The sequence below is a fragment of the Chinchilla lanigera genome, unplaced genomic scaffold (genome assembly GCF_000276665.1).
Source record: "Chinchilla lanigera isolate Chin_1 unplaced genomic scaffold, ChiLan1.0 scaffold00142, whole genome shotgun sequence".
NCBI classification, from domain to species: Eukaryota; Metazoa; Chordata; class Mammalia; order Rodentia; family Chinchillidae; genus Chinchilla; species Chinchilla lanigera.
In genome coordinates, this window is record NW_004955543.1 from 1,530,604 (window position 1) to 1,554,885 (window position 24,282).

Consider the following 24,282-nt stretch of genomic DNA (forward strand, 5'->3'; position numbering starts at 1 on the left):
TTTTTTTTTTTTTGTACTGGGAATCAAACTCAGGACCTTGTGCTTGCCAGGCAGGTGCTTGTGCCACTGAGCTACATCCCCAGCCTGTCTCTTTTTCTATTGTCTGCCTTTTATTTTGCACTTTATTGAGTTTCTTATATAAGAGAACCATGCAATATTTAAGCTTGTGGATCTGATTTACATCACTTAACATTACGGTCTCAAGGTACACCCATTTTCCTAAAAAAGGCTCTACTTTAACCTTCTTTATGGCAGAGTAGTCCTTTGTGTATAAATACCACATTTTCTTTATCCATTCATCTATTGATAGATATTTAGACTATTTCTAAGATTTAGCTATTATGAATTATGCTGTTATACACGAGTGTATGCATACATCATTGTGATGGTATGTTGTCTTTAACTCTTTTGGGAAGACACCTAGAAGGGGAATAGCTGGGACACATAGTTTTAGACTTTTAAAAATAATTTTGATTGGTATATTTTAGGTATATCCATCCACATTCATCAGAGAGTCTTTGTTCCTGTACATGAATTAATTTGATTAATTTTTCCCATATCCCTTCTCTCCATTCAAACCCCTCCTCCCTTCCCCATTTATAAAAGCTTTGTTTCCATTTTTACTTCTTTTCTCTTTTTTTACTTTTTCCTTCTTTCCTTTCCCCCTCCCCCACCCTTGTTCCCTTGCCCATTTGAACATTTTCTTCCTATTTCCCAATACCTATTACATTTTGGCCCCTATTTATACACTTTTGGTTTCTTGGAGAAATGATGCAGTATTTACACAGGTGTGTCTGATTTATTTCATTTAAGAGTATGGTCTCAAGGTGCATCCATTTACGTAGATACATCTCAAGATTATCATTGTTAATGGCAGAATAGTACTCCATTGTATTAAAAAAACCCACATCTCCCTATCCATTCACCAGTTGATCGGCATTTGGACTGTTTCCAAGATTTGGCTATTGCAAATTGTGCTGCCATAAATGTGGGTGTGCATATATCACACCCATATCATGATGCTTTTAATTCTTTTGAGAAGATACCAAGAAAGGGGCTAGCTGGGTTGAGTGTAATCTCTAGTCCTAGTTTTTTGAGGAATCTCCACACTGATTTCCACAGAGGTGCACAAAAAAATATGGAACTCTTCACAAATTTGTGTGTCATCCTTGTGCAGGGGCCATGCTAATATTCTCTCTATCATTCCAATTTTAGTATATGTGCTGTGGAAGCAAGTACCTAGTTTTAGGCTTTTGAAGAATCTCCACACTGATTTCCATAGTGGTTGCACCAGTCTACACTCCCACCAAAAATGAAGAAGGATTCTTTTTCCCTGCATCCTTTTCAGCATTTGTATTGGTTGGTGTCTTGATGATAGCCATTCTTTCTGGATAAAGATAGATTTTCAGTGTTGTTTACATTTGCCTTTCCTGAATGGTCAGTGATGTTGAACATTTTTTCATGTATTTATTGACCATTTGTGTTACTTCAACTGAGAAGTGTATATTCTCTTCAGATGCCCAGTTTTTGGTAGGGTATTCAAATTTTGTTGGTCTAATTATTTTGAGTTATTTTCTAGATATGTCTTTTTTGTGAGGCAAAAATGTTTTTCCATTTTGTAGAGACTTTACACTGTTGGTAGATTCTTTTGCTATGCGGAAGCTTTTCAATTTGCTGTGACGCCATTTGTTGATTCTTGCTATTATTTCTTTCAACTGTGGCTCTGTTCAGAAACTCTTTGCCTACACCTGTGTTTTCAAGTGTTTTACCTATTTTGGCTTCCAGCAGATTAAGTGTCTCTGTTCTAATGTCTAGATCTTTGGTCCATTTTGATTTGAGTCTTAGTGCATGGTGAGAGATAAAGGTCTAGGGTCAATCTTTGGCATATGAAAAGCCAGTTTTCCCAGCACCATTTGTTAAAGAAGCTGTCTTTCCTCTGGTGAAGGGATTTGGTCCCTTTGTCAAAGATAACATAACTAAGTGCGCCTGGAGTTGTTTACGCATCCCCCTATTCTGTTCCATTGTTCCATAAGTCTGTTTTTCCCTCAATACCATGCTGTTTGTTTTTAATCACTGTAGCTTTGTAGTATAAGTTGAAGTCCAGAACCATGATGCTCCCTGCCTTGCCCTTCTTGCCCAGAATTGTTTTTGCTATTGTAGGTCTTTTCTGATTCCATATGAACTTTAGCATTGCTTTCTCTAGTTCTGTGAGTAAGACTATAGACATTTTGATTGGAATTGCATTAAATCTGTATAACAGTTTTGGAAGTATGGCCATTTTGACTATACTGATTGTGACTATCCAGAAACAGGGGATATCGTTCCATTTTCTGATATCCTCATTGGTTTCCCTTTTCAGAGTGCTATAGTTTACATTGTAGATGTCTTTCACTTCCTTGATAGGTTAATTAAGTATTAAGTATTTCATTTTCATTCATGCCATTGTTAGTGGTATTATTTCCCTTATTTCTCACTCATTGTGTTTCAGGAATCTCCACACTGATTTCCACAGTGGTTGCACAAAAAATACAAAACTCTTCACAGATTTGTGTGTGATCCTCACACAAGGGCCATGCTAATCTTCTCTGTATCATTACAATTTTGGAATATGTGCTGCTGAAATGAGCACCTAGTTTTAATTTTTTTTTATTTTAAAAAGTAAAAGAAGGGAAACATTAACAGACAGACATCCATTTACAAAATAGCATAAGAACAATACAAACAAAACAGAGTTACAGACAAAGTGGTAGGAAATTAACCATTGTTGTTGTATTACTTATTGATATCTTCAAAGTGGTTTCTCAGGAAAACAAATAGAGACATAGAAGACTGATCAAACAAGTAATGATTAACTGTTCCTTTCTGTAGAGCAATAGAAGACAGTAGTACAAATATGTTAGCTATCCTGTATATGCACACTTACATAATTTCCCCTTCTTTCCCATCTCCTTTCCCACACCCCAGTTGCCCTTTACTTTTCAGCATTTTCCTTTCCTTTCCCAATGTCTATCATACCTCCTAGTTTTTATTCACTCTTTCAGGTCTTATAGTAGTGACACAATATGATGCTTACACTTGCAGGTCTGATTTATTTCACTTATGAGTATGGTTTCTAGTTGTGACCATTTACCTATAAAGGCCTCGAGCTTATCCTTCTTTATAGCTGAGTAATATTCCATTATATAAAAGTACCACAATTTTTTATCCATTACTCAGTGGATGGACATTTGGGCTGCCTCCACAATTTAGCAATTACAAATTGCGCTTCTATGAACTTGGGTGCATATATATCGCTGTGATATGATGTTTTCAGATCTTCTGGGAAAATATCCAGAAGGGGAATAGCTGGGTTGAATGGGACCTCTAGACCTAGTTTTCTGAGGAATCTCCAAACTGATTTCCACAGTGGTTTCACCAGTCCGCATTCCCACCAGCAGTGGAGAAGGGTTCCTATTTCTCCACAGCCTCGCCAGCATCTGTTATGGGTTGATTTCTTAATGCTAGCCATTCTTACTGGGGTGAGATGAAATCTCAGTGTTGTTTTAATTTGCATTTCTCAAATGACTAATGATGTTGAACATTTTCTCATGTATTTATTTGCCATTTGTATTTCTTTATCTGAGAAGTGTGTTTCATGTCAGCTGCCCATTTTTGGATTGGGTCTTTGAATTTGGTAGGGGCTGGTGTTTTTTAATTCTTTATATGTTCTAGATAGAAGCCCTTTGTCTGAGGGACAGTCAGCTAAAATTTTTTCCCAATTTGTGGGTTTTCTTTTTACTCTGTTGGTGATTTCTTTAGATGTGCAGAAACTCTTCAGTAGGATGAGATCCCAGTTGTTGATTCTTTGAAGTAGTTCACAGGCAGTTTGGATTTTGTTCATGAACTCTCTGCCTACCCCTATGTCTTCGAGGTTTTTACCTACTTTCTCTTCCAATAGATTTAGTGTTTCTGGTTTAATATTGAGATCTGTGATCCATTTTGACTTGAGTTTGGTTCATGGTGATCGACTGCAGTCTATTTTCAGTCTTTGGCAGGTGGCAAGCCAATTTTTCCAGCACCATTGATTAAAGAGTCTATCCTTCTTCCAGTGAGTTTGTTTGGCCCCTTTATCAAAGATGAGGTGGTTGAGTGTGTTTGTGGTTGTGTCTGTGTCCTCCAGTCTGTTCCACTGATCCTCCAGTCTGTTTTTTAGCCAGCACCATGTTGATTTTTATTACAGTGGCTTTATAGTATAATTTCAGGTGAGGGATTTTGATTTCACCTGACTTGTCCTTGTTGCCCAGGATTGCTTTTGATATTCTGGGTCTCTTCTGGTTCCAGATGAATTTAAGGCATGTTTTCTCGAGATCTGTGAGGTATGCTGATGGTAGTTGAATGGGAATTGCATTGAATCTGTACAATAATTTTGGGAGTATGGCCATTTTCACAGTGTTGGTTCTTCCTACCCATGAGCAAGGAATGTTCTTCCATTTATTGAAATCCTCTTCCATCTCTTTTTTCAGGGTACTGTAGTTTTCACTGAATAGATCTTGTGCTTCTTTTGTTAGATTGATTCCTAAATATTTCAATTTCTTGGATGCTATTGTGAAAGGTATGGTTTTCTACCTAGTTTTCATTTTTTGAGGAATCTCCACACTAGTTTTCATAGTAGTTGCACAAGTCTACACTCCCACCAACAATAAGGAAGGGCTCCTTTTCCCCTTGCCTTGTCAGCATGATTAGTGAACAGGAACACTATTGATTTTTGAGTGTTGATTTTGTACCCTTCTATGCTACCAAATTTGGTTATTAGTTCTAGGAGTCATTTGCTGGGGTTTTGGGGTCTTGTCATCTGCAAGTAATGATAATTTAAATTCTTTATTTCCTATTCATATAACTTTTATTTCTCCATCTTGTGTAATTGCTCTAATTAATGTTTTGAGAGCTTTATTAAATAAGAGTGGTGATAGCAGACGGCCTTGTCCTGTTCCTGATTATAGAGGGAAAATTTCAGCTTCTTTCCATTTATTATGGTGTTGCCCAGTGTTTGTTGTAGGTGGCTTTTATCAAATTGAGATAAAGACCTTCTATACCTAGTTTTTTCAGTTTTTATTTTTATCATGAATTGATGTTGGATTTTTGTCAAAAGCTTTTTTGTACCTATTGTGATGATCATGTAATTTTTGTCCTTGCTTCTGTTTATGTGGTTTATTACATTATTGATTAATGTATGTTGAACCATTCCTGGTATGAATATTATTTGGTCATGGCATATGATCTTTTTGATGATATTCTACGTTCTGTTTGCTGGTATCTTATTGAGGATTTTTGCATCTATGCTCATTAAAGAGATTGGCCTGGATGTCTCTTTTTTGGTTGGGCCCTTTTCTGGTTTTGAAATCAGGGCAATGCTGGCTTCTAGGAATGACTTTGTTAATACTACTTCTTTTTCAATTTTATTAAAGTGTTTGAAAAGTGTTGGTGTTAGATCTTCTTTAAACTTCTTACAGAGTTTAGCAGTGAAGGCATGGAAATTTGTACTTCTCTTAGTATGTAGTTTTTTTTATTACTTCTTCAATTTCATTGACTGATATTGGGTTATTCAGGAGTTTTATATTTTCTTTGTTCAGTTTTGGTAGTTGACATGTATTTAGGAATTTGTTGATTTCTTCTGAATTTTCCATTGTATTAGCATATAGGTTCTCAAAGTAGTTACTGATAATCTTCTGTATTTTAGTAGAATCCATTGTGTTATCTTTTTCATTTCTAACTGCATGGATTTGGATAATTTCTTTCCTTATATTGGTAAGATTGACAAAGGATTTGTGTATTTTGCTTAATCTTTCAAAGAATCAACTCTTCAATGCATTGATTCTTTTTTTTAAATTTCAATTTCATTAATTTCTGTTCTGATGTTTATAATTTCCTTCCTTGTACTAGCTCTAGGCTTGAACTGTTCTTGTTTTTCTAGGACCTTGAGGTGCATAATTATTTATTTGAGCTTGCTGTTATTCTGATGTAAGAATTCACTGCCATAAACTTTGCTCTTAGCACTGCCTTCATTGTGTCTTATAGGTCCTAGTCTGTTTTAATGGAACATTATCATTTGATTGTAGGGTTAGGTTCTTCTCTAATTTCTTCTGTGACCTATTGATTATTGAAGATGATGTTGCTTAATTTCTATATGTTTATATAGATTCTGTGGTGTCTTTTGCCATTAATTTCTAGTTTCTTTGCACTATAATCTAATTGCATGGGATAATTGTGATATTTTAAATATAGCACCTCAAACTGAGTAAGACAGGAATTGGCATCAAGAAGCAAGATTACTGCTGTAAGTAACTGGCAGAATCTGGAAGGACTTTTGAGGTATATACCTGAAAATATACATCTAGATTGTTGTGAATGGAATATAAAAAAGGAAGGCTATAGGGCATCTGTTTTCTTAAATATTACCTAAGGAACTATGAATAGATTGTTGGTAAAAATATGGACAGTAAAGTCTCTTTCAATGAGGTCTCATTGCAAGTGAGGAACATACTTTTGGACAATGGAGAAAAATTGGTCCTTGTTTTAAAATGCAAAGATATTGGTCTCATTGTGTTTGTATTCTAGTGCTTTGTGGCAGGTGGAGTTGCTGTGCAGATTTTGTTTCTCCTGGCTGCTGATAGTAAAATGTGAGAGGACTGATATTAGCATGATGGCAGAAGAGAGGTCTCCAGCTTTGATGTCTGTCCACAGAAGAGCAACTAACAACTATCCACAGGGAAGAGTATCATTGTGAGTACCCCAGAACTCAGGACTAAGGCTGAGACACAACCGTGGGCCATAGAACTAAGAAAAGTCATGATGAAATTGTAAGAAGAATGGTTCCCTTTAGCCATACCATCACAAGCTGACAGCACCACATGTGCAGAATTTCCCTGAATTCAGTTTCTACAGAAGGAAAATATTGAAAGTGGACATCTATCTTCCTCATCATTTTGGGACCCTTTTTGGGGTGCATACTTCTGTCTTGTTTCATGGGAAACACTCGGACTATTAGCAGTTTCGATCATCTCGGGTCAGTTAGAAAGAAAGAACAGGGCTAGAGTTCTCAGGGAACAAAGTGCAAATCTTCACAGTTGTTCTGAATTCTGGCCAATGGAGGCATCACACCAAGAAACTAGCCAACAGCATCATACTGCGAAAAACATAGTCTATGGATTTCCCAAGCTCATATCCCTATCTCAGGTGCTTTTAAGTATTCCCCAAGTAGAAAGGCAACTGTAGGCCAGTGGTTATGCATAGAAGGAATACCTGTGTTGGCCAATGTTAACAGCAGAAAGGTGATCCAACCAAATTCCAGTGCTCACATTAAGTCTTCCTCAGACAAGGAAAGAGCTGAAAGCCAGCAATTACTTGCAGTAGGAGCATCTGACCCCTAAACTCCAGTGCAGTGACTCCACCAAGCCTCAGTGCTTAAATATGTCCTAGGACAGACACATATCTGTGAGGACAAACTCTGGCTCTGCTTACATTATGGGACTGAGTAACAACCCTAGAAACCTCACTAAGCCTTAGAGGCCATCACATGGCCCTAACGAAATAGTCTGACAACAGTGCTACTCAACCAGGGAAGACAATCATTGACCCCATCCAATCAGACACAACTGTAGAGCCCAGCTACCGGCCTCATCTAATGGCAGAGTCCAGCCAGTGGTCTCATCTGTCCATGAATGCAGCCAGCATTACCATTAAACCTCCAAGCACAGGAGATGACCCTGTTCAACTAGAGAATGCATCACCAAGTTCTGCCTGTCCAGGGCTGCTACCAGCTCTTCTATTTGGAATCCTAAGCTAGACATGATAGTAAAGGCCTATCACCATCAATGAATACTTATAAAACCAGAAGAGATGGCTGTCTCTTGAAATGAAGAGTCACATAAGGATACATTCATTATGCAAAATCAGGGAAATATGACTCCACTAAAAGAAACTAGTAATCCTCTAATAATGGACCCAGAAGAAAAAGAAAACTGTGAAATAACTGACAAATAATTCAGTATAATCCTTTCAGAGACATTCATGGAACTACAAGAAAATTCCAGTAGAAAATTAAAAGAAATTTAGAGAAATGATTCATGAATAAAACAAAGAGTTTGAGAAAGAAATAGAAACAATTCTAAAAATGAGAACTAGATCATGGTGCGCTAGAGGCAGGCAGCACTCACAAGCCACTCCACAATATTCATCTAGGCCAACAAGTACATGGCTCCATGAGAAAATTGGGGGATGAAAGAAAACTACTGGGTTGCAACTTGAGTGAACAAGCAACTAGACAAATCCAGAAATATTGGTATAAAGAATAAGTGAAACAACAGAAGAAACGCACACTGACACTAAACAAACAACTGCTCAGTGGGGAGGGAGGACCTCCCCTCAGCAGGGCAGTAAGAGAAGTCAGCATACTCTTGTGAGTGCTGACTTTGCTACGGAGTTCAGCCAAGTCATCAAGAATATGAATGATAATTTCTAGTATTTCTCTGTAAATTTAAACAATATCAGGACAGGAAGCCATCTGAGATTCTCCTCATTGTACCTCACTAGGCAGCATTAGAAATGGATTTAAACAAAACTGGGACCAGAAGCCATCTTAAATAACTTATTTGGCTTCAATAGGTGGTGCAAGGGAATAGAAAACTGCTATATTTTTTATATCTCCAGGATGCAACAGACATTTCTCTCCAGGGAGGCAGTGCACAGCCACCTTTGGGAATTAGCTTGGGCACAGGAGAAAGGTAACGATGACATAAAAAAAAAACTAAAATAGGGTAGGGGGAAATTCCCCAGTGGCTGCCTTGTAGAAAATTGAACTTCAGGCTGAGAAAGACTTGGTATAAGAGCCAAATTGCATGAAAGCCACTGCTAATGAGCACACTTATGTCAAACTATCCAGACAAGTGGAAGAAAACACACACACACGTGCGCACACACACACACACACACACACACACACACAGAACAAAGAAGGAAGAAAGAAAGAAGAAAAGAAAGAAAGAAAGAAAGAAAGAAAGAAAGAAAGAAAGACCACAATTGCAATTTGAACACTGACAGAAAAGGAGTTCAACCAGATGAGGTTTTGTGGAAAAAGGGAGTCTGAGTCTGGAAGCAGTGCTGCAGAGATGAGCAGAAGGCTGGATTCTCATGGCTTCTCATCCCAAAGCAAACCTTGGGCACCCTGCTCAGAGATATTCAGGGTAAATGCAACAGTATAGATACTGGCCAGCCATGCCTCCAAGAGCATAGTCTGATGATTTCCATAACTGTGGCTTACCATTCAGTCCTGGTCACAGACTACATGTGTGAGACAATCCAATTTTTTCCTGCAACCTCATTCCCAAGTACAGAAAAAATTGGGATATTGAGTTTGATCCAGTCCTGCCACTGGCAACCTTGCTTTAGAACTCATCTAACAATACAGGGGCAGAGTTCAGCATGCAAACTTCTCCTATTTGGAGAAAAGCTAAGTGGAATTTGGGGCTAAAAATGGTTTTCATAACAATAGAAGTTCAGGGAAAACAATTATCTCCACTACAAATATTCCCACAAGGAGAAATATTGATCCATCAGTGGGTCATTGAAATGGGGGAGGGAACTTAAAAATTCTTAGAATCAAATGATAATGGAAACACAAGAGGTAAGAATCTGTAAGACACAGTGAAAGCCATTCTAAGAGAAAAGTTTATATATATGAAATCCTACATTAGAAAAACTGCAACCCCAAATAAGTAAACAACTTAATGATGCATCCCAAGGTTCCTGAGCAAGAGCTCACCAAATGTAAAACCAGTAGAAGGAAAGAAACAATAAAAATCAGCGCCAAAGTTAATGGGAGACTAAAAGAACAATACAACAAATCAAAGAGTTGGTTCTTTGAAAATATAAACAAGACTGATAAACCTTTAGCCAAAATAACCAGAAGAAAGAGAAGACCCAAGCTAATTAAATTAGAGGAGAGAAGGCAATATTATAACACATACCACTGAAATTCTGATGTTTATCAGAAACTATTTCAAATACTTATAGTCCAATAATCTGGAGAGTCTAGAAGAAGTTAATAAGCTTCTGGACACATATGACCTAATAGAACTGAAGCAAGAAGCCAACAAGTCTAAACAGGTCAATAACAAGGAATAAGATTGAAACAGTAATAAACACTATCCCAACAAAGAAAAGCCCAGAGCCCACTGAATTTACTGTTGAATTTTAGAAGACCTTTAAAGAAGAACTAACCCCAATGCTCTTCCATCTTTTCCATAAAATAGAAAAAGAAGGAATGCTTCCAAGTTAATTATATGAAGTCAGTATCACCCTGATACCAAACTGGATAAGGACTCAACAAAAATAAAAAAGAAATAAATATAGAAAGAAAAGAAAAATAAAACTATAGACCAACATCCTTGATGAACATAGATGCAAAAATACTCAATAAGATTATTTCAAATAGAATGCAACACCTTAAAAAGGTCATACATCATGATCAATTTGGTTTCATTCAAGGGATGCAAGAATCATTCAACATACATAAATCAAGAAATATAATATAGCACATTCATAGAATTAAGGGTAAAAACCACATGATTATCTCACTACATGTAGAAAAAGCCCCCTTTAGGAGAGAACAGTGGCATGGATGAGGCCTCTATGGAGAGCCACAACATTGGTCATTGTCTACTGATCTGCACGGTGACATTGCCAACTGACTGTCTGGAAAGTGAACCCTCTGGCTTAGTGAGTTTGGAATGAGGACCTGCCAACTCCATGAATCTGGAAGGTAAGCATCAAGCCAGAGGAGATTATTCTTTAGCCTTATGATCTTAGGCAGACTGCCTTGCTAGGTTGTGCACTTGCTTGGGACCCATCATCCCTTCCTTCTTTCCTATTTCTGTCTTTAGAATGAGAATGCTTATTCAATATATATCCTACCATTGTGTTTTGAAGGCACATAACCTGTCTGACTTCACAAGGTCACAGATGGACAGGAATTTGCCTCAGAGTATCTCACCCCTATCTAATTTAAATGATCTTTGGACTTTAGAATTAATGAAAAAATGAATTCAGACTTTGAAAGTTGTTTGGTTGGAATTTATTTTGCATGTGAGAAGGATGCAAATTTTGGGGTACCAGAGAAGATTGTCACGAACTGAATTAGTGTCCCTCTCCCAAATTTATATGTTCATAGAGTAACCCACAATACAATGGAGGCGGTGGAGCCCTCATTAATGAGATTAATATCTGTGCTGGTTAATTGTCAACTTGAATGGATTAAGCAACTTTTACAGAAGAGATTGGATTATATGGGCACTCACCTCATCAATGAGTTAACCTATAGATGAATTCATGTGCTATTAGTAGTCAGAGCCTAGCTGGAGGAAGTGGGTCATGTGGAGATGACCATGAAGAATATATTTGGTCCCTGGCCTCTTCATTTCTAGTGTTCTTCCCCTGTGCTCTGTTTCCCAGCTTCCATGAAGTTAACAGTTTTGCTCCCCCATGCTCTTCTACCATGATGACTCTGCTATGGAGCCAGCTAATCATGGACTGAAATCTCAGAAGCCATGAGCCAAAACACATCTCTCCTACTTCAGTTGCAGGTGTCAGATATTTTCTCCCAGCAATGAGAAAGCTGACTAATAAAATGTCTTTGTAAAAGTAACCCCCCCAAAAGCAATCTTCCTTCCTTTCTGCCATATGATGACACAGTGAGAAGTCAGATATCTGTGAATCAGGAAATGGGCCCTCACCTGTCACAGAATCTGCCAGTGCTTTGATCTTGGGCTTCCTAACCTCCAGAAGTGTGAGTAATAAATATAATTTCAGCAATCCTGTCTATGTTATTTGGTTATGGTAACTTGAACTAATATATTACTAGTGCAGGGCAGCTAAGGCTATTTTTCCCATCCATTGAATCCCTTTCAGTGTAATCCAGAACTAAGATATGTATGTTATTTGTGTATTAATTAAGTGAGACTGTGTTAGTCCAGGTGTTTTGTAAACTCTAAAGCACTATCCAAATATGAACATTTAATAAGATCAAGTTTTTGAAAAATACATAAAACCTCAGATGAAATATACTTCTTGTAGTTTATATCTAGATGTTCCCCACAAAGCCTCATGCCCTCATAGGTGGGGCTGTTGGCAAGTGGTTAAAATATGGTGGCAGTATAGCTGACTCGGTGTTAGGGGCGGGATCTGGTTGAAAGAGGTGGGTCACCAGGGGTGCGTCATCTGATAGGGCGCAGCTCCCTCCTCAGCTCATCTCTTGTTTCTCTGCTTCCTGGCCACCATGAGCTGAGCAGTTTTTCCTCCATTGTGCCCCTCTGCCACATCATCTTGCCCTGGAGCTGGCAGACTCCGGGCTCTCACCATGAGCCAAAATAAAGCTTTCCTCCTCTACATTATGAGTGTGGGATACTTTTTCCCAGAGCCAAGGAAAGTGGCTAAGACAAAAGCATAGAATTGTCTAAAGACATAATTCCTCTAAAGAATCTTGTTTGGAATGGTTTGTGAGTTTAGATGAAACCAAATCAGTCATTTGTGCTGTAATGTGAACTCCACTGCTCTGCTTTCTCAAGGTTTGGGTAACCACAGAAGACTGTTAGGGCTTGCCAGGTTGGTCACTGGTAGGATGACCATATTTTTAAATTAAGACATTTTCAGTTCTAAAAGAAGGAGCTATGAATAATTATTCTGGGACAAGTGTATGTTGGATTCAATCTGGGTAAAGCACTAGACATGGAGACACTGTATATGAGCTAGAGAATTATTTAGGCATTTTGAATCTATTTGTTGATCTATGTATTGCATTTGTCTAGTTTAGTGTTCCTAACCCATATCCCAAAGGGCAAGGACTGGGGAAGAGAAAGAAAAGAATTCATTAGGCAGAACTGATGATAACTTTCCAAGAATATATTAAGAGTTGTAAGAGTTACTATCTCAATCCTGCAGGTCCCAGAGTCAAATGTGATTTCAAGCAAGGCAACTGAACCTCTCTGTGGCTGAGTTTTCTCATCTACTTAATGAAATCTTTAACTCCATTATTTGTTTCAACTTGAAAAGTTTGTGATTTCATCTAGTTTGCTCACCTGAAAAATTAATACTCTATGCAACATTCTGACAAGCAGTTGTTCAAATAGTTTGCTTGCAATACTTCAATTGACAGGAAAATTTGTACTTCAGGGGTAAACCACACCATTAGTGCAGCTCACAGTGAATGTTAGAAAGTTCTTTCTTCTACTAAAACAAAGCCTAAGGAAAACATTTTAAGATTTAGGGCTGTGGAGTTACTTTTCTCTCGTTACTGAGACAAAATAATCAATGCCCAAAATTAAGGGAGGAAAGGTTTATTTATCTCACAGTTTATAGCTATTTCAGTCAATAATCAGCTGGCTTCAAGGCAGGGTGGCACATGGCAAAGAGGCAACCATTCATGGGGGCCAAAGACGTCAAAAGCAAGCAAGAAAGGGAGGAGACAAGATTTTTTCTGTTCCTTATATTGTCTGTAGGCTATCCACCCTAGGACAAGTGTATCATTCACACTCTTAATCATAGCCAGAACTATGCCAAACCAATCAGTGGAGTGATTTAATAATCACACACCCTTAATCCCAGCATCACACACTTTAGATTCACCTCTGAAAAGGTCCTATGACTGCTTGAGGCATTGGCGAGACATCTAGACACAAACCATAACAAGGGCTTTAAGAATATTGAATAGACTCTTTTGCAAAAGACTTATTTCCCTGTCTTTGGAAGGGTTTAAATAAAGTCAATACAACTCAAGGTTTTCAGGTGCTCTAGAATCTACAACCTAGAGTCTACATGACTTTTAAGGTCCAGTTCTGTTCAAATAGCCAGTGGGTCCATGAAAGTTCATTGGAAAAAAAATAACCTTTTAATTTAGTCTTCCAAACAGTTCCTTATTTCCAAATTTCCCCTATTCTTTCTTTAAATCCCCCAGTCCCAAACCTTGCATGTCTCTGACTCCTCTCTCTTTATCGTTTTTTTTTTTTTTTTTTTTTTTTTTTTTTTTTTTTGGTACTGGGAATTGAACTGAGGATCTTGCACTTGCCAGTTGCCAGGCGGGCGCTGTGCTGCTGAGCTATACCCCTGGCTCCTTTCTTTTTCCTTTACTCACTTCCTCCCTTCTTCTCTCCATGCTTCTTTCACTTCTTTCTTTCTTTCTCTTTCTTTTTCTCTTCCCTCCTCTCCTCCCCTCTGTTCCCCTTCCCTTCCCTTCCCTTCCCTTCCCTTCCCTTCCCTTCCCTTCCCTTCCCTTCCTTTCCTTTCCTTTCCCTTTCCTTTCATTCATGCTGGAAATAGTACCAAGGGCCTCCTGCATGCTAGGCAAACACTCTAAACTGAGCTACATCCCCAGCCTACACTAATCGCTTATATTTAGCCTCTTACTCAGGATCTGTTATTTGTCCTCCCTATCCTCATTCTGGGGCTGTACTATGTGTTATTCAAATTAGTGTATAGCCTCCTCTCTGAACTTTTGGCCTCTAGTTTTCCCTCTGTCTAATCCACCCTTTATTTTTAAAACACCCCACTGATAGACTCTCTTCCCTTGCCAATCCTCCTTTAACTGGATTTTAATGATACCAAAAATTTTCCCCACTCTGTCCTGGCATTAAAAAACCTCCACCATCAGGCACAATTTACCCCTCTAGACATTTTTTGCCCTCACTTTTCCAAACTTCTCTGGTGAAATAGATTCCTATTTTCACTGTATTCCAAGAAGGTGCTATTGTCCTGTCACTCAGCTTTGCCTTACACGCAATTCCCTGTTCATGGCTTTCCGCCTAACCCAATCCCTGATATCAATAAACTCTTATCCATCTTTCAAGGTCGGTGTCAAATTTCTTCTCTATTAACTCTTCCCAGGGGACTCTAGACTATTTATCTTTTCCTCCCCTGAACTGCTATCCACTTTTGGTCTGTTTTAGTCATCTGATAAGCAATCACGCATTGATTGCCTTGTGGCATCAATGAAAACGGTTTATCTTATGTATGGTCATTTAACTGTTTCTGTGTGTGCCTTCTCTCCCCAACTACCTAAAAGCTCCTTGAGGGCAAGAGTTATGATTTCAACTGTTTAAGTAACAAAACTGTGCACTTACTAGGGGTTAGATCATTTATGTGTATTGAACAGTTTCCAACTGATTGTCCAATTACTCTGACATTACTTTAACAGACCACTAAAGCCATGCTTAATCTTTCCTCATCCCATTTGTCAGGCACTGGTTGTAACAGAGGATAGAAGGTACTGTTAGATAAGGTATATATGAGAGAAAGCGTATTTGGCTGTTTAAGCTTCAAGCAAGATGAGTTGCTAAGATGCTGGTGGTGAGACATTTCTCTACCACCTAGAAGTGTTCCTTAATAGATTTAAATCCCTGATGCAGCTCCACAAAGGTGTGACTACAACCTTATAAACCTTGCAGAGAAAACAAAGGAGCAGATTAACTTTTTTCCTTTCTAGTTGGTGCTAAATAGTCAATGCCTAGATGTTTAGTACAGTGGAATCAAGAATGGTGTATCAATTCTCTGATGACTCTCTCTAGCATTGTTTGCATCCCTGAACTAATAGTTAAAATAGAAAATACCCTGCATGACATTTTATGGCAAATTGAAAATGTTACATAATTTGTAAGAAGCATTACAATTTGAATAGAGGTAATCCAAGGGAAGGAAAGGGATTCCTCCACAGGGAGGAGAGTGAAAGAGGGGCATAGAATTTACAACTGTTTTTGGACTACCTCTAATGTATCACAGTGGCCTCATTGCTGGGGCAAGGGTGTGCTCCTCCCAGGAAAGGAAGAAGAAGTTAGCAAAGGAGTGAAATGCTGAGTGTTAAGTCATATGAATGAACATTATTAGGTACTAAGCAAAAAGATCTCTCAATTAAGCATACTTATATATTGTGGGTATGCAAGCGGTCTTAATGGTATGTTGGGAGGATGCAGGTTAAGCAGCTTGTCATGTTCCCGCATCATTGCCATAGAGAGTAGAATTGGTCAAAAGGCTGAGAAGTCCTAGGGGACTGGGGAGAGATGGTTCTTCTCAATGGCCTGACAGTATTTTTCTTTCTCAGTCCCATCATTACAGAGCCGTATGTCACTGTGCTTCATCCCAAATGCCTTAAACAGTCTCCTTCCCTTTGCTAATCATTGAAGACATCAAGATCTTTTAAAGGCTATATTCATCTTTCCCTTTATCTCCAAAGAAGAACTTTGTTTTAGGATGAACCTTGCATATTTTCTCTCCAAAATCTGGATCCAAAATTGTCCTCAGATCTATTTATTCATTGAAAAATATTTATTGAGCTTCTGCTATGAGCCAGACATTGTTCTAAGTAAAAAAGTGACACAAATCCCTTTCCTCTTGGAACTTCTATAACAAAGCTCCGGTGGATGTACAGAAGAGCAGGCTGAGGGTGTATCCCAGAGTTTAAATGGCAGCAGTACATGTTCTTGCAGGGAGCAATGGCTAAAGATCTGATATTGCCAGGGAGAAAATAACCATGATAAGCTTTGGGAAAAACTGCTCCTTGTTCTTCCCTATATGTTTCTGTTGTGGTACACAGAAAATAGAGAGGCAAAATTGTGTAGTGTTTAAGGGTATACGCTTTGAGATCACACAGCCTGGGAATTCTGGCTTTGCTACCGAGTAGAAATTTCATCTTGGTTTGGTTCCTTTCTCTTTCTGAGCCTCAGTTTTCGTAAGCGTTACTATGGTCATTTAGTAAACCCAGGTCAAAACTGCTGATTACAGCACTCCTAAAATAAGTGATTTAAGTCACCTGGTCCCATACCTCCTGAATGCCTCATTCACGGGATTTACAGTGACATCTACCTAGCAAGTGGGTCTATACAGAGGTTTCTAAAGGGTATAATCACCAGAGAAAAACTCTAAGAAGTACTGATGTTCATGGATAGTTCCAAATAGATTTCCCAAAGTTGTCTATCTATATTTCCTGACCAGATGGATGATCCTTGACTTCACTTTATTATTTCCCTGTTTGAATCATGCCTTAACTAATGCAATCAATTGAGTACTCATGAGAGTTGTGTGGATTTTCTATTTCCCTTACCTCATAAATTTCTCCCTGTTGGACAGTTTTTATGATGTTAATCCATTCTTCCATGTCTTTCCTGTTGGATGCAGCCAGGGTGACTCTTCGTTGTGGTGTGATAAGCTAAACAGAAAGTGACAATATTAGGTGAGTTTCACTTGACACAACCTCCCTGCCCCCCGGAACTGTGTCTGTAAGCTCTCTAAGGAGCCAGAGAGATCTACCAAACACAACCCAAGCCACTTCTTATACATAAGACACAGATCCCCTTTGCCACTCACAACTCCTTAGATGCCCATCCAAAACAATAATAAAGATAATAGTAATATCAAGACTGTAATGGTACTTCCTATGTCCCAGGAATTATTCTAGAGTACTTTATATTATTTCATTCATTCTGCATTACATCTCTATGAGATGGGCATTGATATTTTTCTCATTTCATAAGACTCATTTTACAGGAGTCCATCAATTGTGCTCAGTGCAAGAACCCAGTTAGGATTAATGAGAAATACATGTTGAGAGTTTAACACTTGTACATCACTGACAGAACCTGATCTTTTTCCAAAGGGGAAGAAGGATCATGGATATCTGTGGCATCAGTCATCGTTTTAATGGCCAGCCTTACTTTTATCGTCAGTGCCTCAAATCTTGGAGCCAGAGCTCACCACATCAACAAGAAATTTCCTTCCCATTTTGCAAGTTGCACAGCATGCTTCTACTGTAGATGGGTATGGGAGCTAGCTGGGATTGTGATTGATCACAGCCATTCCTTTAGTCAAATCTATTCTTCCCCCATCCTCGGTACAGGGAATCAAACTCACGACCTCGCGCTTGCCAGGCAGGCACTGTGCTGCTGAGCTAAATCCCCAGCCCCAGTCTAATCTATTCTTAGTTGGTGCTGAAGAGCAATGCGTCTATGCTTTCCTTAAGCTTAAGAATCAGCCTAGCCCTCGTGTGTGATGAAGGCTAAAAACAGCCTATAGGTTCATCTGAACTGAAAGTTCAGTTTTTTGGGACCAATTAATAGAAATCCCAACTTAACTCTAGGTCAGTGTCATGTAATGAGAGAAAAGTGAAAGCTAGGTCTCCTTGGATCCAGCTGTTTTCCTTTCAAAACAAAATGGAACATGAACCACCCATGGAAGTAGAATATTAGGTCCATTGTTTTTTGTCTGATAAATACCACACCCTGTTTGAAGAGGACCCCTAGTCTCGATAACCTGCTGCTGTGGTTGGAAAAAGGCAGTTTTGGCAGGAGATGGACAGGAGATTTCTGGGTCAATGGATTTGCTATTTTTCTGTGAGTTTTCAGGTCTGGATTCATCTGAATGAATCAAAAGTCACATGTTCTTTCAAGCACACTAAGCCCTTGAACATTTGTTTAGAAAATCCTCCACTGTCTTTGAGGTACTGTTTGAATTAGGTAAATTTCACTTTGGATTGAGGTTCTTATCTATGTCATCAAAGGAGAGTATATCATGTAACTCAATTATCTCAATGCTTTCTATGACATAGTAGCAGTGTATCTGCTGGTTTTGAAACCTTCCCAAAGATACGTTTCTAAATCACCTTTACTAGGAAGACTAGTTTTTGTAATAGTCACATTCCCCCTGTGCCCACTCCCACCCCTACCCTCACTTTATGACAGGCTGGTAATAGGAAACAGAGTCACAGCCCTTCTCCATAGGTGGGCTGACAGAAAATGTTTGAATGAATAATAAGACTTTGGGATTAAAAGAGACTTAGGAAATCTGATGTCCAAATGGGGAACAAGTAAATGGGTAGGCAACCTGTCTTCTCAGCTACCCTCCACCCCTGTTCATTCAGTCATTCCCAATCTTACTTACACAAAAACTGTGGCAAAGATTTCTACAGCTGGTTTCTGCCAAGGTTACTTGAGACAGGTCAATTGTTTCAAAGTGGGCAAACTGGAAAAATATAAGAGGGAGAAAGACAAGGAATCATTTGGTTAATGAGGCAAAGAAACAATAAAAGGCAAATACATATATACACATACACTTACAGGCATTTTTGGCATTTATTTATCTTGAGGGCTGGAATTTATTTAGCAAAATAATTTTTGTGGATGTATCATGTGACAAATGAAAAACACATCCACCTAAACCACAACACACGGGTTGGGGATTTAGCTCAGTGGCACAGTGCCTGCCTGGCAAGTGCGAGGTCGTGAGTTTGATTCTCGGTACCAGAAAAACAAACAAACAAACAAAATAAAACAAACAAACTAAACCACAACACAATTTTTTTCAAAAAATTTTTTATGGATTTATATGAAGATTTAGGTTGGTCAGTTCAAAATTATGCAAATGCTGGAGAAGGCTAACGCTAGAGATGGTAATGGGATGTGGTCTAGCTAGGGACCTAGTAGTACAGAATGTTATTAGGTCCTGTCTTATTCGATGGCCACCTTTGACCATGTTGCTTGCATCATTTAGAGGCCTGTATCTCTTTGAACATTGGCCATGGTAGGTACTACATATTCAGAAGTAAAAAATCAGCACTGCAGTATAGACAGGGGTGGTTTCACCAGTATGCAGCCTGTGTAGTCACATGACACCCCACGTTCAGGAGGATTTTATTTTATTTTATTTTATTTTTGTTGTTTTTTTCTCTGGTACCAGGAACAGAACTCACAACCTTGCGCTTGCCAGGCAGGTGCTTTGCCACTGAGCTAAATCCCCAGCCCCTCAGGAGGATTTTATAATTGGTTTAATGCACTGCTATTGCCGCTTTAAAATTCTTAAAAATTTTTATCTTTGAGTTTGTGCTTGTGAATGAAGCCTAGATGAGACAGTGAGTCATGCTTATGGAGCAAAGGAAATATGCACATATGCAGGTCCAACCCATGTCTTCTCATTGCATTTATAGTTCTGATGTCTATAAACATAGAATTCCTGTGGACCCATCATTTGTGGGAGTTGAGCAAAATTTAAAACAAGTATAAGGTAAGCTAAGTAAAGAGGGTAACTGACAGCTTTGAGAGGCCACGCTTTCTCTTGGAATGAAAGTTTACTGCAAACATAGAAAAAAGGTAGTGGAACTGTAGGGAATGTGAACAACTAAGGAGCCTTGTGATAGTATTGTTTCTTACTCATGTTACTTACCTGTGTTGGCCAGTTATTGAAAATGCTGGTAGAATGTGCAAGTATCACAAAAATGAAACAAAAACAGTTGAGCTAGCTTTGTGTAGTTTTGTATATTGATGAGAACAAAATACATGTGCATGTACGAACTACTAATACAAATTGAATCTATTTGGTAATTCTTCACAAGCATTAATTGGTCTTAGATTTACATTTAAAACTAGCATGGTACAATGTACAAACGGATGATAAAATTCACGCTAATTATTTAGAATTTTATTCTTCCTTTACTTAGAATGACATTAAATATAAAATTTTAAAATACCAGAAACCATTGCTTTATGTTGCAGCATGAATATCTAGCATTATATGTTAGCTCCTCCAGGTTTGCATATAAGAAATCTTGGCATTTTCATTTTGCACCAGGGCCCATATGCAGTTATGTAGTTGACACTGGGTGTTAAGTGGGAAATCTATGAAAGAAAGAGAAATAGAAAAGGGACGGGAGAGAAACTTGTCCTCCATTTGGCCCAATGTAAAAATTGAAAAGTAGAGGGTTTTAATTTCCACCCTGATGTTTGCTAATGTGCCTTTACCTACTGGCCATCTTCCCTATCCAAACACTTCCGGGTACCCAGCAGCTAAACGCAGTTGATAAGATTCTATATATTACCGAGGAATGGTGTGCGAAGTAGAGTTGCTGTCCTTGAACCATGAAATATCTGAGCTTCCATCTCTTGAAGGAGCTACAGTTCTTCAGCAGTGGTCCTTCCTTCAGTATTTTCTGGAAGACAGAAACACAGCCATTGGTCAATTAGATCAGTCTGCAAGACCATGTCATGTGTTCAGTCAGATGGAAAGATATCTCTCACATATCTGAGAAATGGCCCTGGTAGACCTGGTAAGTGCCCAAGGAAATTAGTTTAATCAGAAAGGGAACTGGTTTCTCTTGTGTAACACAGGATTAGAGGCTTCAAGTCTCTTAGGACACAGGGCCCAAGAACCATGGAAAATGTCTCCATCTGTGGTAGAAGCAGGCAGGAAGAAACACGAGGACATAAATATAAAAATACAGTGATACTCGGTTGCTGAATGGCTCCAAGCTTGAGCTATCTACCACTCAAATAGCAAAGTTTGAAAACAACCTGTTTGGTATCTGTCACTTTGCTTGCTCCTCAAACTGAAAATCTGACTTGAAAAACCTGTATAGCTAGTGAGTGAGTCACGTGTAATCTCTTGCCATGGACACAAAGTGGTGACACTTCAGCTTAAGTGCTGCTCTCACCCAGTCAACATATAGTGCGTGTGTTAGTGTGATAAGACATTCATCATTGTGCTGTTTTTGTGCTTTACTTACATAAAATATCATAATCATGGCTCCAAAGAAAGTTAGTGATACCAGCGGTAAAGCTAAGAGGAAAACTGAGAACCACTATAGAGTTAAGGCAAGAAATCCTTGCAAAATTTTCTTACTGGAAAAATAAATGTATAAGTGTAATTTTTGGGCCTCAGAACCACTTATTTGGTTTTCTACTATTTCTTATGCAAGCAAATATGTCCAGTTCTCAAACTTTTCAGCGTTCAAACATGAATTTGGAACAAACTGAGCTCTCAACTGAGGTGTTACTATAACAGTCAGTAAAGGCTGGTTTTTCAAATCATCCAGCTGTTGCATTAGACAGGACCTTCCTGTCAGCTCTTTCAGAGTGACTCTTTTAAAATATCAAGTTGGATCATGTCCCTTCCCTGCTCACAAGCCTCCAACAGCTTCCCATTTGGAGTTCGATATAAATTCCTTACCAGAGAATTCAGAGGACTCATGTTCTGGTAAGGGAGCAAGCACACAAAAGGGCCACCAAAGGACAGCTACCTTCTGAGATACATATATATCTGAAGTATGATTTTCTATTTCCAGAACAGACCCCACCAAGCAACTAAGTACACTTACTATTTTTACCATTGAGGACATTTTCAGTTACATTATAAGATATAGACTAATATGCAAGACTTCAATTTGGGAGAAATACCTATCCTTGTCAAGCTGGAACCAAACCTGTAGTTACTGAACAAAGAGGCAGTGTAAACCACCAAATTAGGGCTGCTTCATGACTTCTCTCCATCATTTAAATTAGAACTCACTACTGAGTGACTATGAAGGTGATTTATTTTAATGATCTGCCTACTGTTTCAAAGGTTTTAACTAGTTGATAATAGTCAAAAGGAGAAAATTCCACTAAAATCCAGATTTCTTGTTTCTTTGAAAAAATTTGAGAACATCCGACAACATTAGGCTTGCATGCTCACAGTACAGTAGTGTTACCACTGTGTAGCACCTGCCCTCTTCAGGTGGAGCGCCTGACTCCAGTAGGCATTTGAGTTTGGGACTATAACTTGAACAATTCTTGCTGTTCCCACCCCCCCCAAAACATTTCTATAATTTGTTCAATTTCTAACCAATTAGACAGTACCAATTCACAGAGCCCCTATATGTTGACTAAAAAATCAGTTCATAAGCAATTACAATTTACCTGAGTTTTCTTGATAACTTCTGAGAATTTCAAGGTTTCTGTCCCACCCTTGAGATGCAAAAGTGTGGTCCCTAAATGTCACGACAAAATGAACAGTAAGATCTTATGGGAAAGGAGGAGGGGGCATGGAGTGTGATAAATGACTTTTAAATTGTTGAAACTGAGTCATCAATGAGAAAACAACTTTTGTTTAAGCATTAAGAATATGTGGTTCTTTTCCTGTCTCTGGTCAGGTGGCCCATAACATAGAGCCCCAACAATGGCATTTGATTTTCACTATCCTAATCTTTTCACCTCTGTCATATACTCATGCACACTGTCTTCATGATACCTAGGAAGTCATATTTATCCCTTTCTCTTAAAGACTTAAATTCAGAAGTTTAACTGTTCTGTAAAGTTGAATCTACACCCATTATTTCTGCCTCCTGTCCAAATTATTGAACTTTCTGTCATTTTTTTGTTTGATACTGGGAATCAAACTCAGGATCTTGCACTTGCCAGGCAGGGGCTTGTGCCACTGAGCTATATCCCTGGTCCCTTTCTTTCATTTTTTGATGGGGATCTGGCTATGTTGCCCAGGTTGGCCCTGAACACATGGGCTTAAGGAATCCTCCTGACTCAGCTTCCTGTTTATCTGGCACTACAGGGACATACCACCTTGCCTGACCACCAGCTCTGTCATTTGTAATTTAGGGTATCTCTACCTAGTTCAGGCTTGCCTTGAACTTGCTTTGTAGCCTTTGCTGTCCTCAAACTCACTTTTATCTCAGCCTCCAAGTGCTAGGAATTAGGGTTAGGGTTAGTGTGTGCCACCAAACCCAGATTCTGTCAATTATTAAATACTTCTTTCAATGTTCTTATTTTGTCCTATATTATGTCCCGTGTCCTAGTTCATTTTACAATTTTTTTGTAGGACATTTCCCTTTACACTTTCAGTTTAAAGTCTTGTATCTCATACTTGCAAATATCTACACAGCTACATTCTCTTCTGGAAAACATCCACCTTAAAAACTTTTTCAGGCATTGTTAGCCATAGTTCAACATACTAAGATCTCTCACTTCACAATATGTAAATGTGATAGCCCAAGAGGACTCAGATTTTAGCTTAGTCAATTACCAAGAAGCAAAAGTGATTATATTTCAAGTATCCATTTTGTCTGCCTCTAGACCACATCTTTTCAGCAAATCATTTGGAATAACAATAGTTATCCAGAACCCAAGATCAATAAGCCAGCATCCACCCCCAGGTAAGCTACCCCAGTCAAGGGACCATTAAAGATAGTACAGCAATGTAAGAGTTGTGTTTCTCTACTGCAGTTTAACTCATATAAATTTGAAGCAGATTCTGATAAATTGAAATGTATATTGTAAGTCCTAGAGCAACCACAAAGAAAATAACAGTTTGTTTGGCTGTCTGAGTTTGGCTTATCTTGCTTAACATGATGGTTTCCAGCCCTTATATGAGAAATCTAAAATATAAATAAAAGGAAGGAAGGAAGGAAGGAAGGAAGGAAGGGAGGAAAAAGAAAGGAAGGAACAAAACTGGGAG

At 38.5% G+C, this 24,282-nt stretch overlaps 1 protein-coding gene across 1 annotated transcript in view; it reads right to left on the reverse strand.

Moving 5' to 3' along the window:
• The window catches only part of Dgkk (diacylglycerol kinase, kappa), a 132,774-nt gene that overhangs the window by 62,276 nt on the left and 46,216 nt on the right, over positions 1–24,282 (reverse strand). The window contains exons 2-4 of the mRNA XM_005411355.1: positions 20,879–20,989; positions 18,949–19,029; positions 17,117–17,221 (exon numbers count right to left, since the gene is read on the reverse strand). Coding sequence (XP_005411412.1) covers positions 17,117–17,221; positions 18,949–19,029; positions 20,879–20,989 — 297 coding nt within the window. The remainder of the gene's footprint in view (positions 1–17,116; positions 17,222–18,948; positions 19,030–20,878; positions 20,990–24,282) is intronic.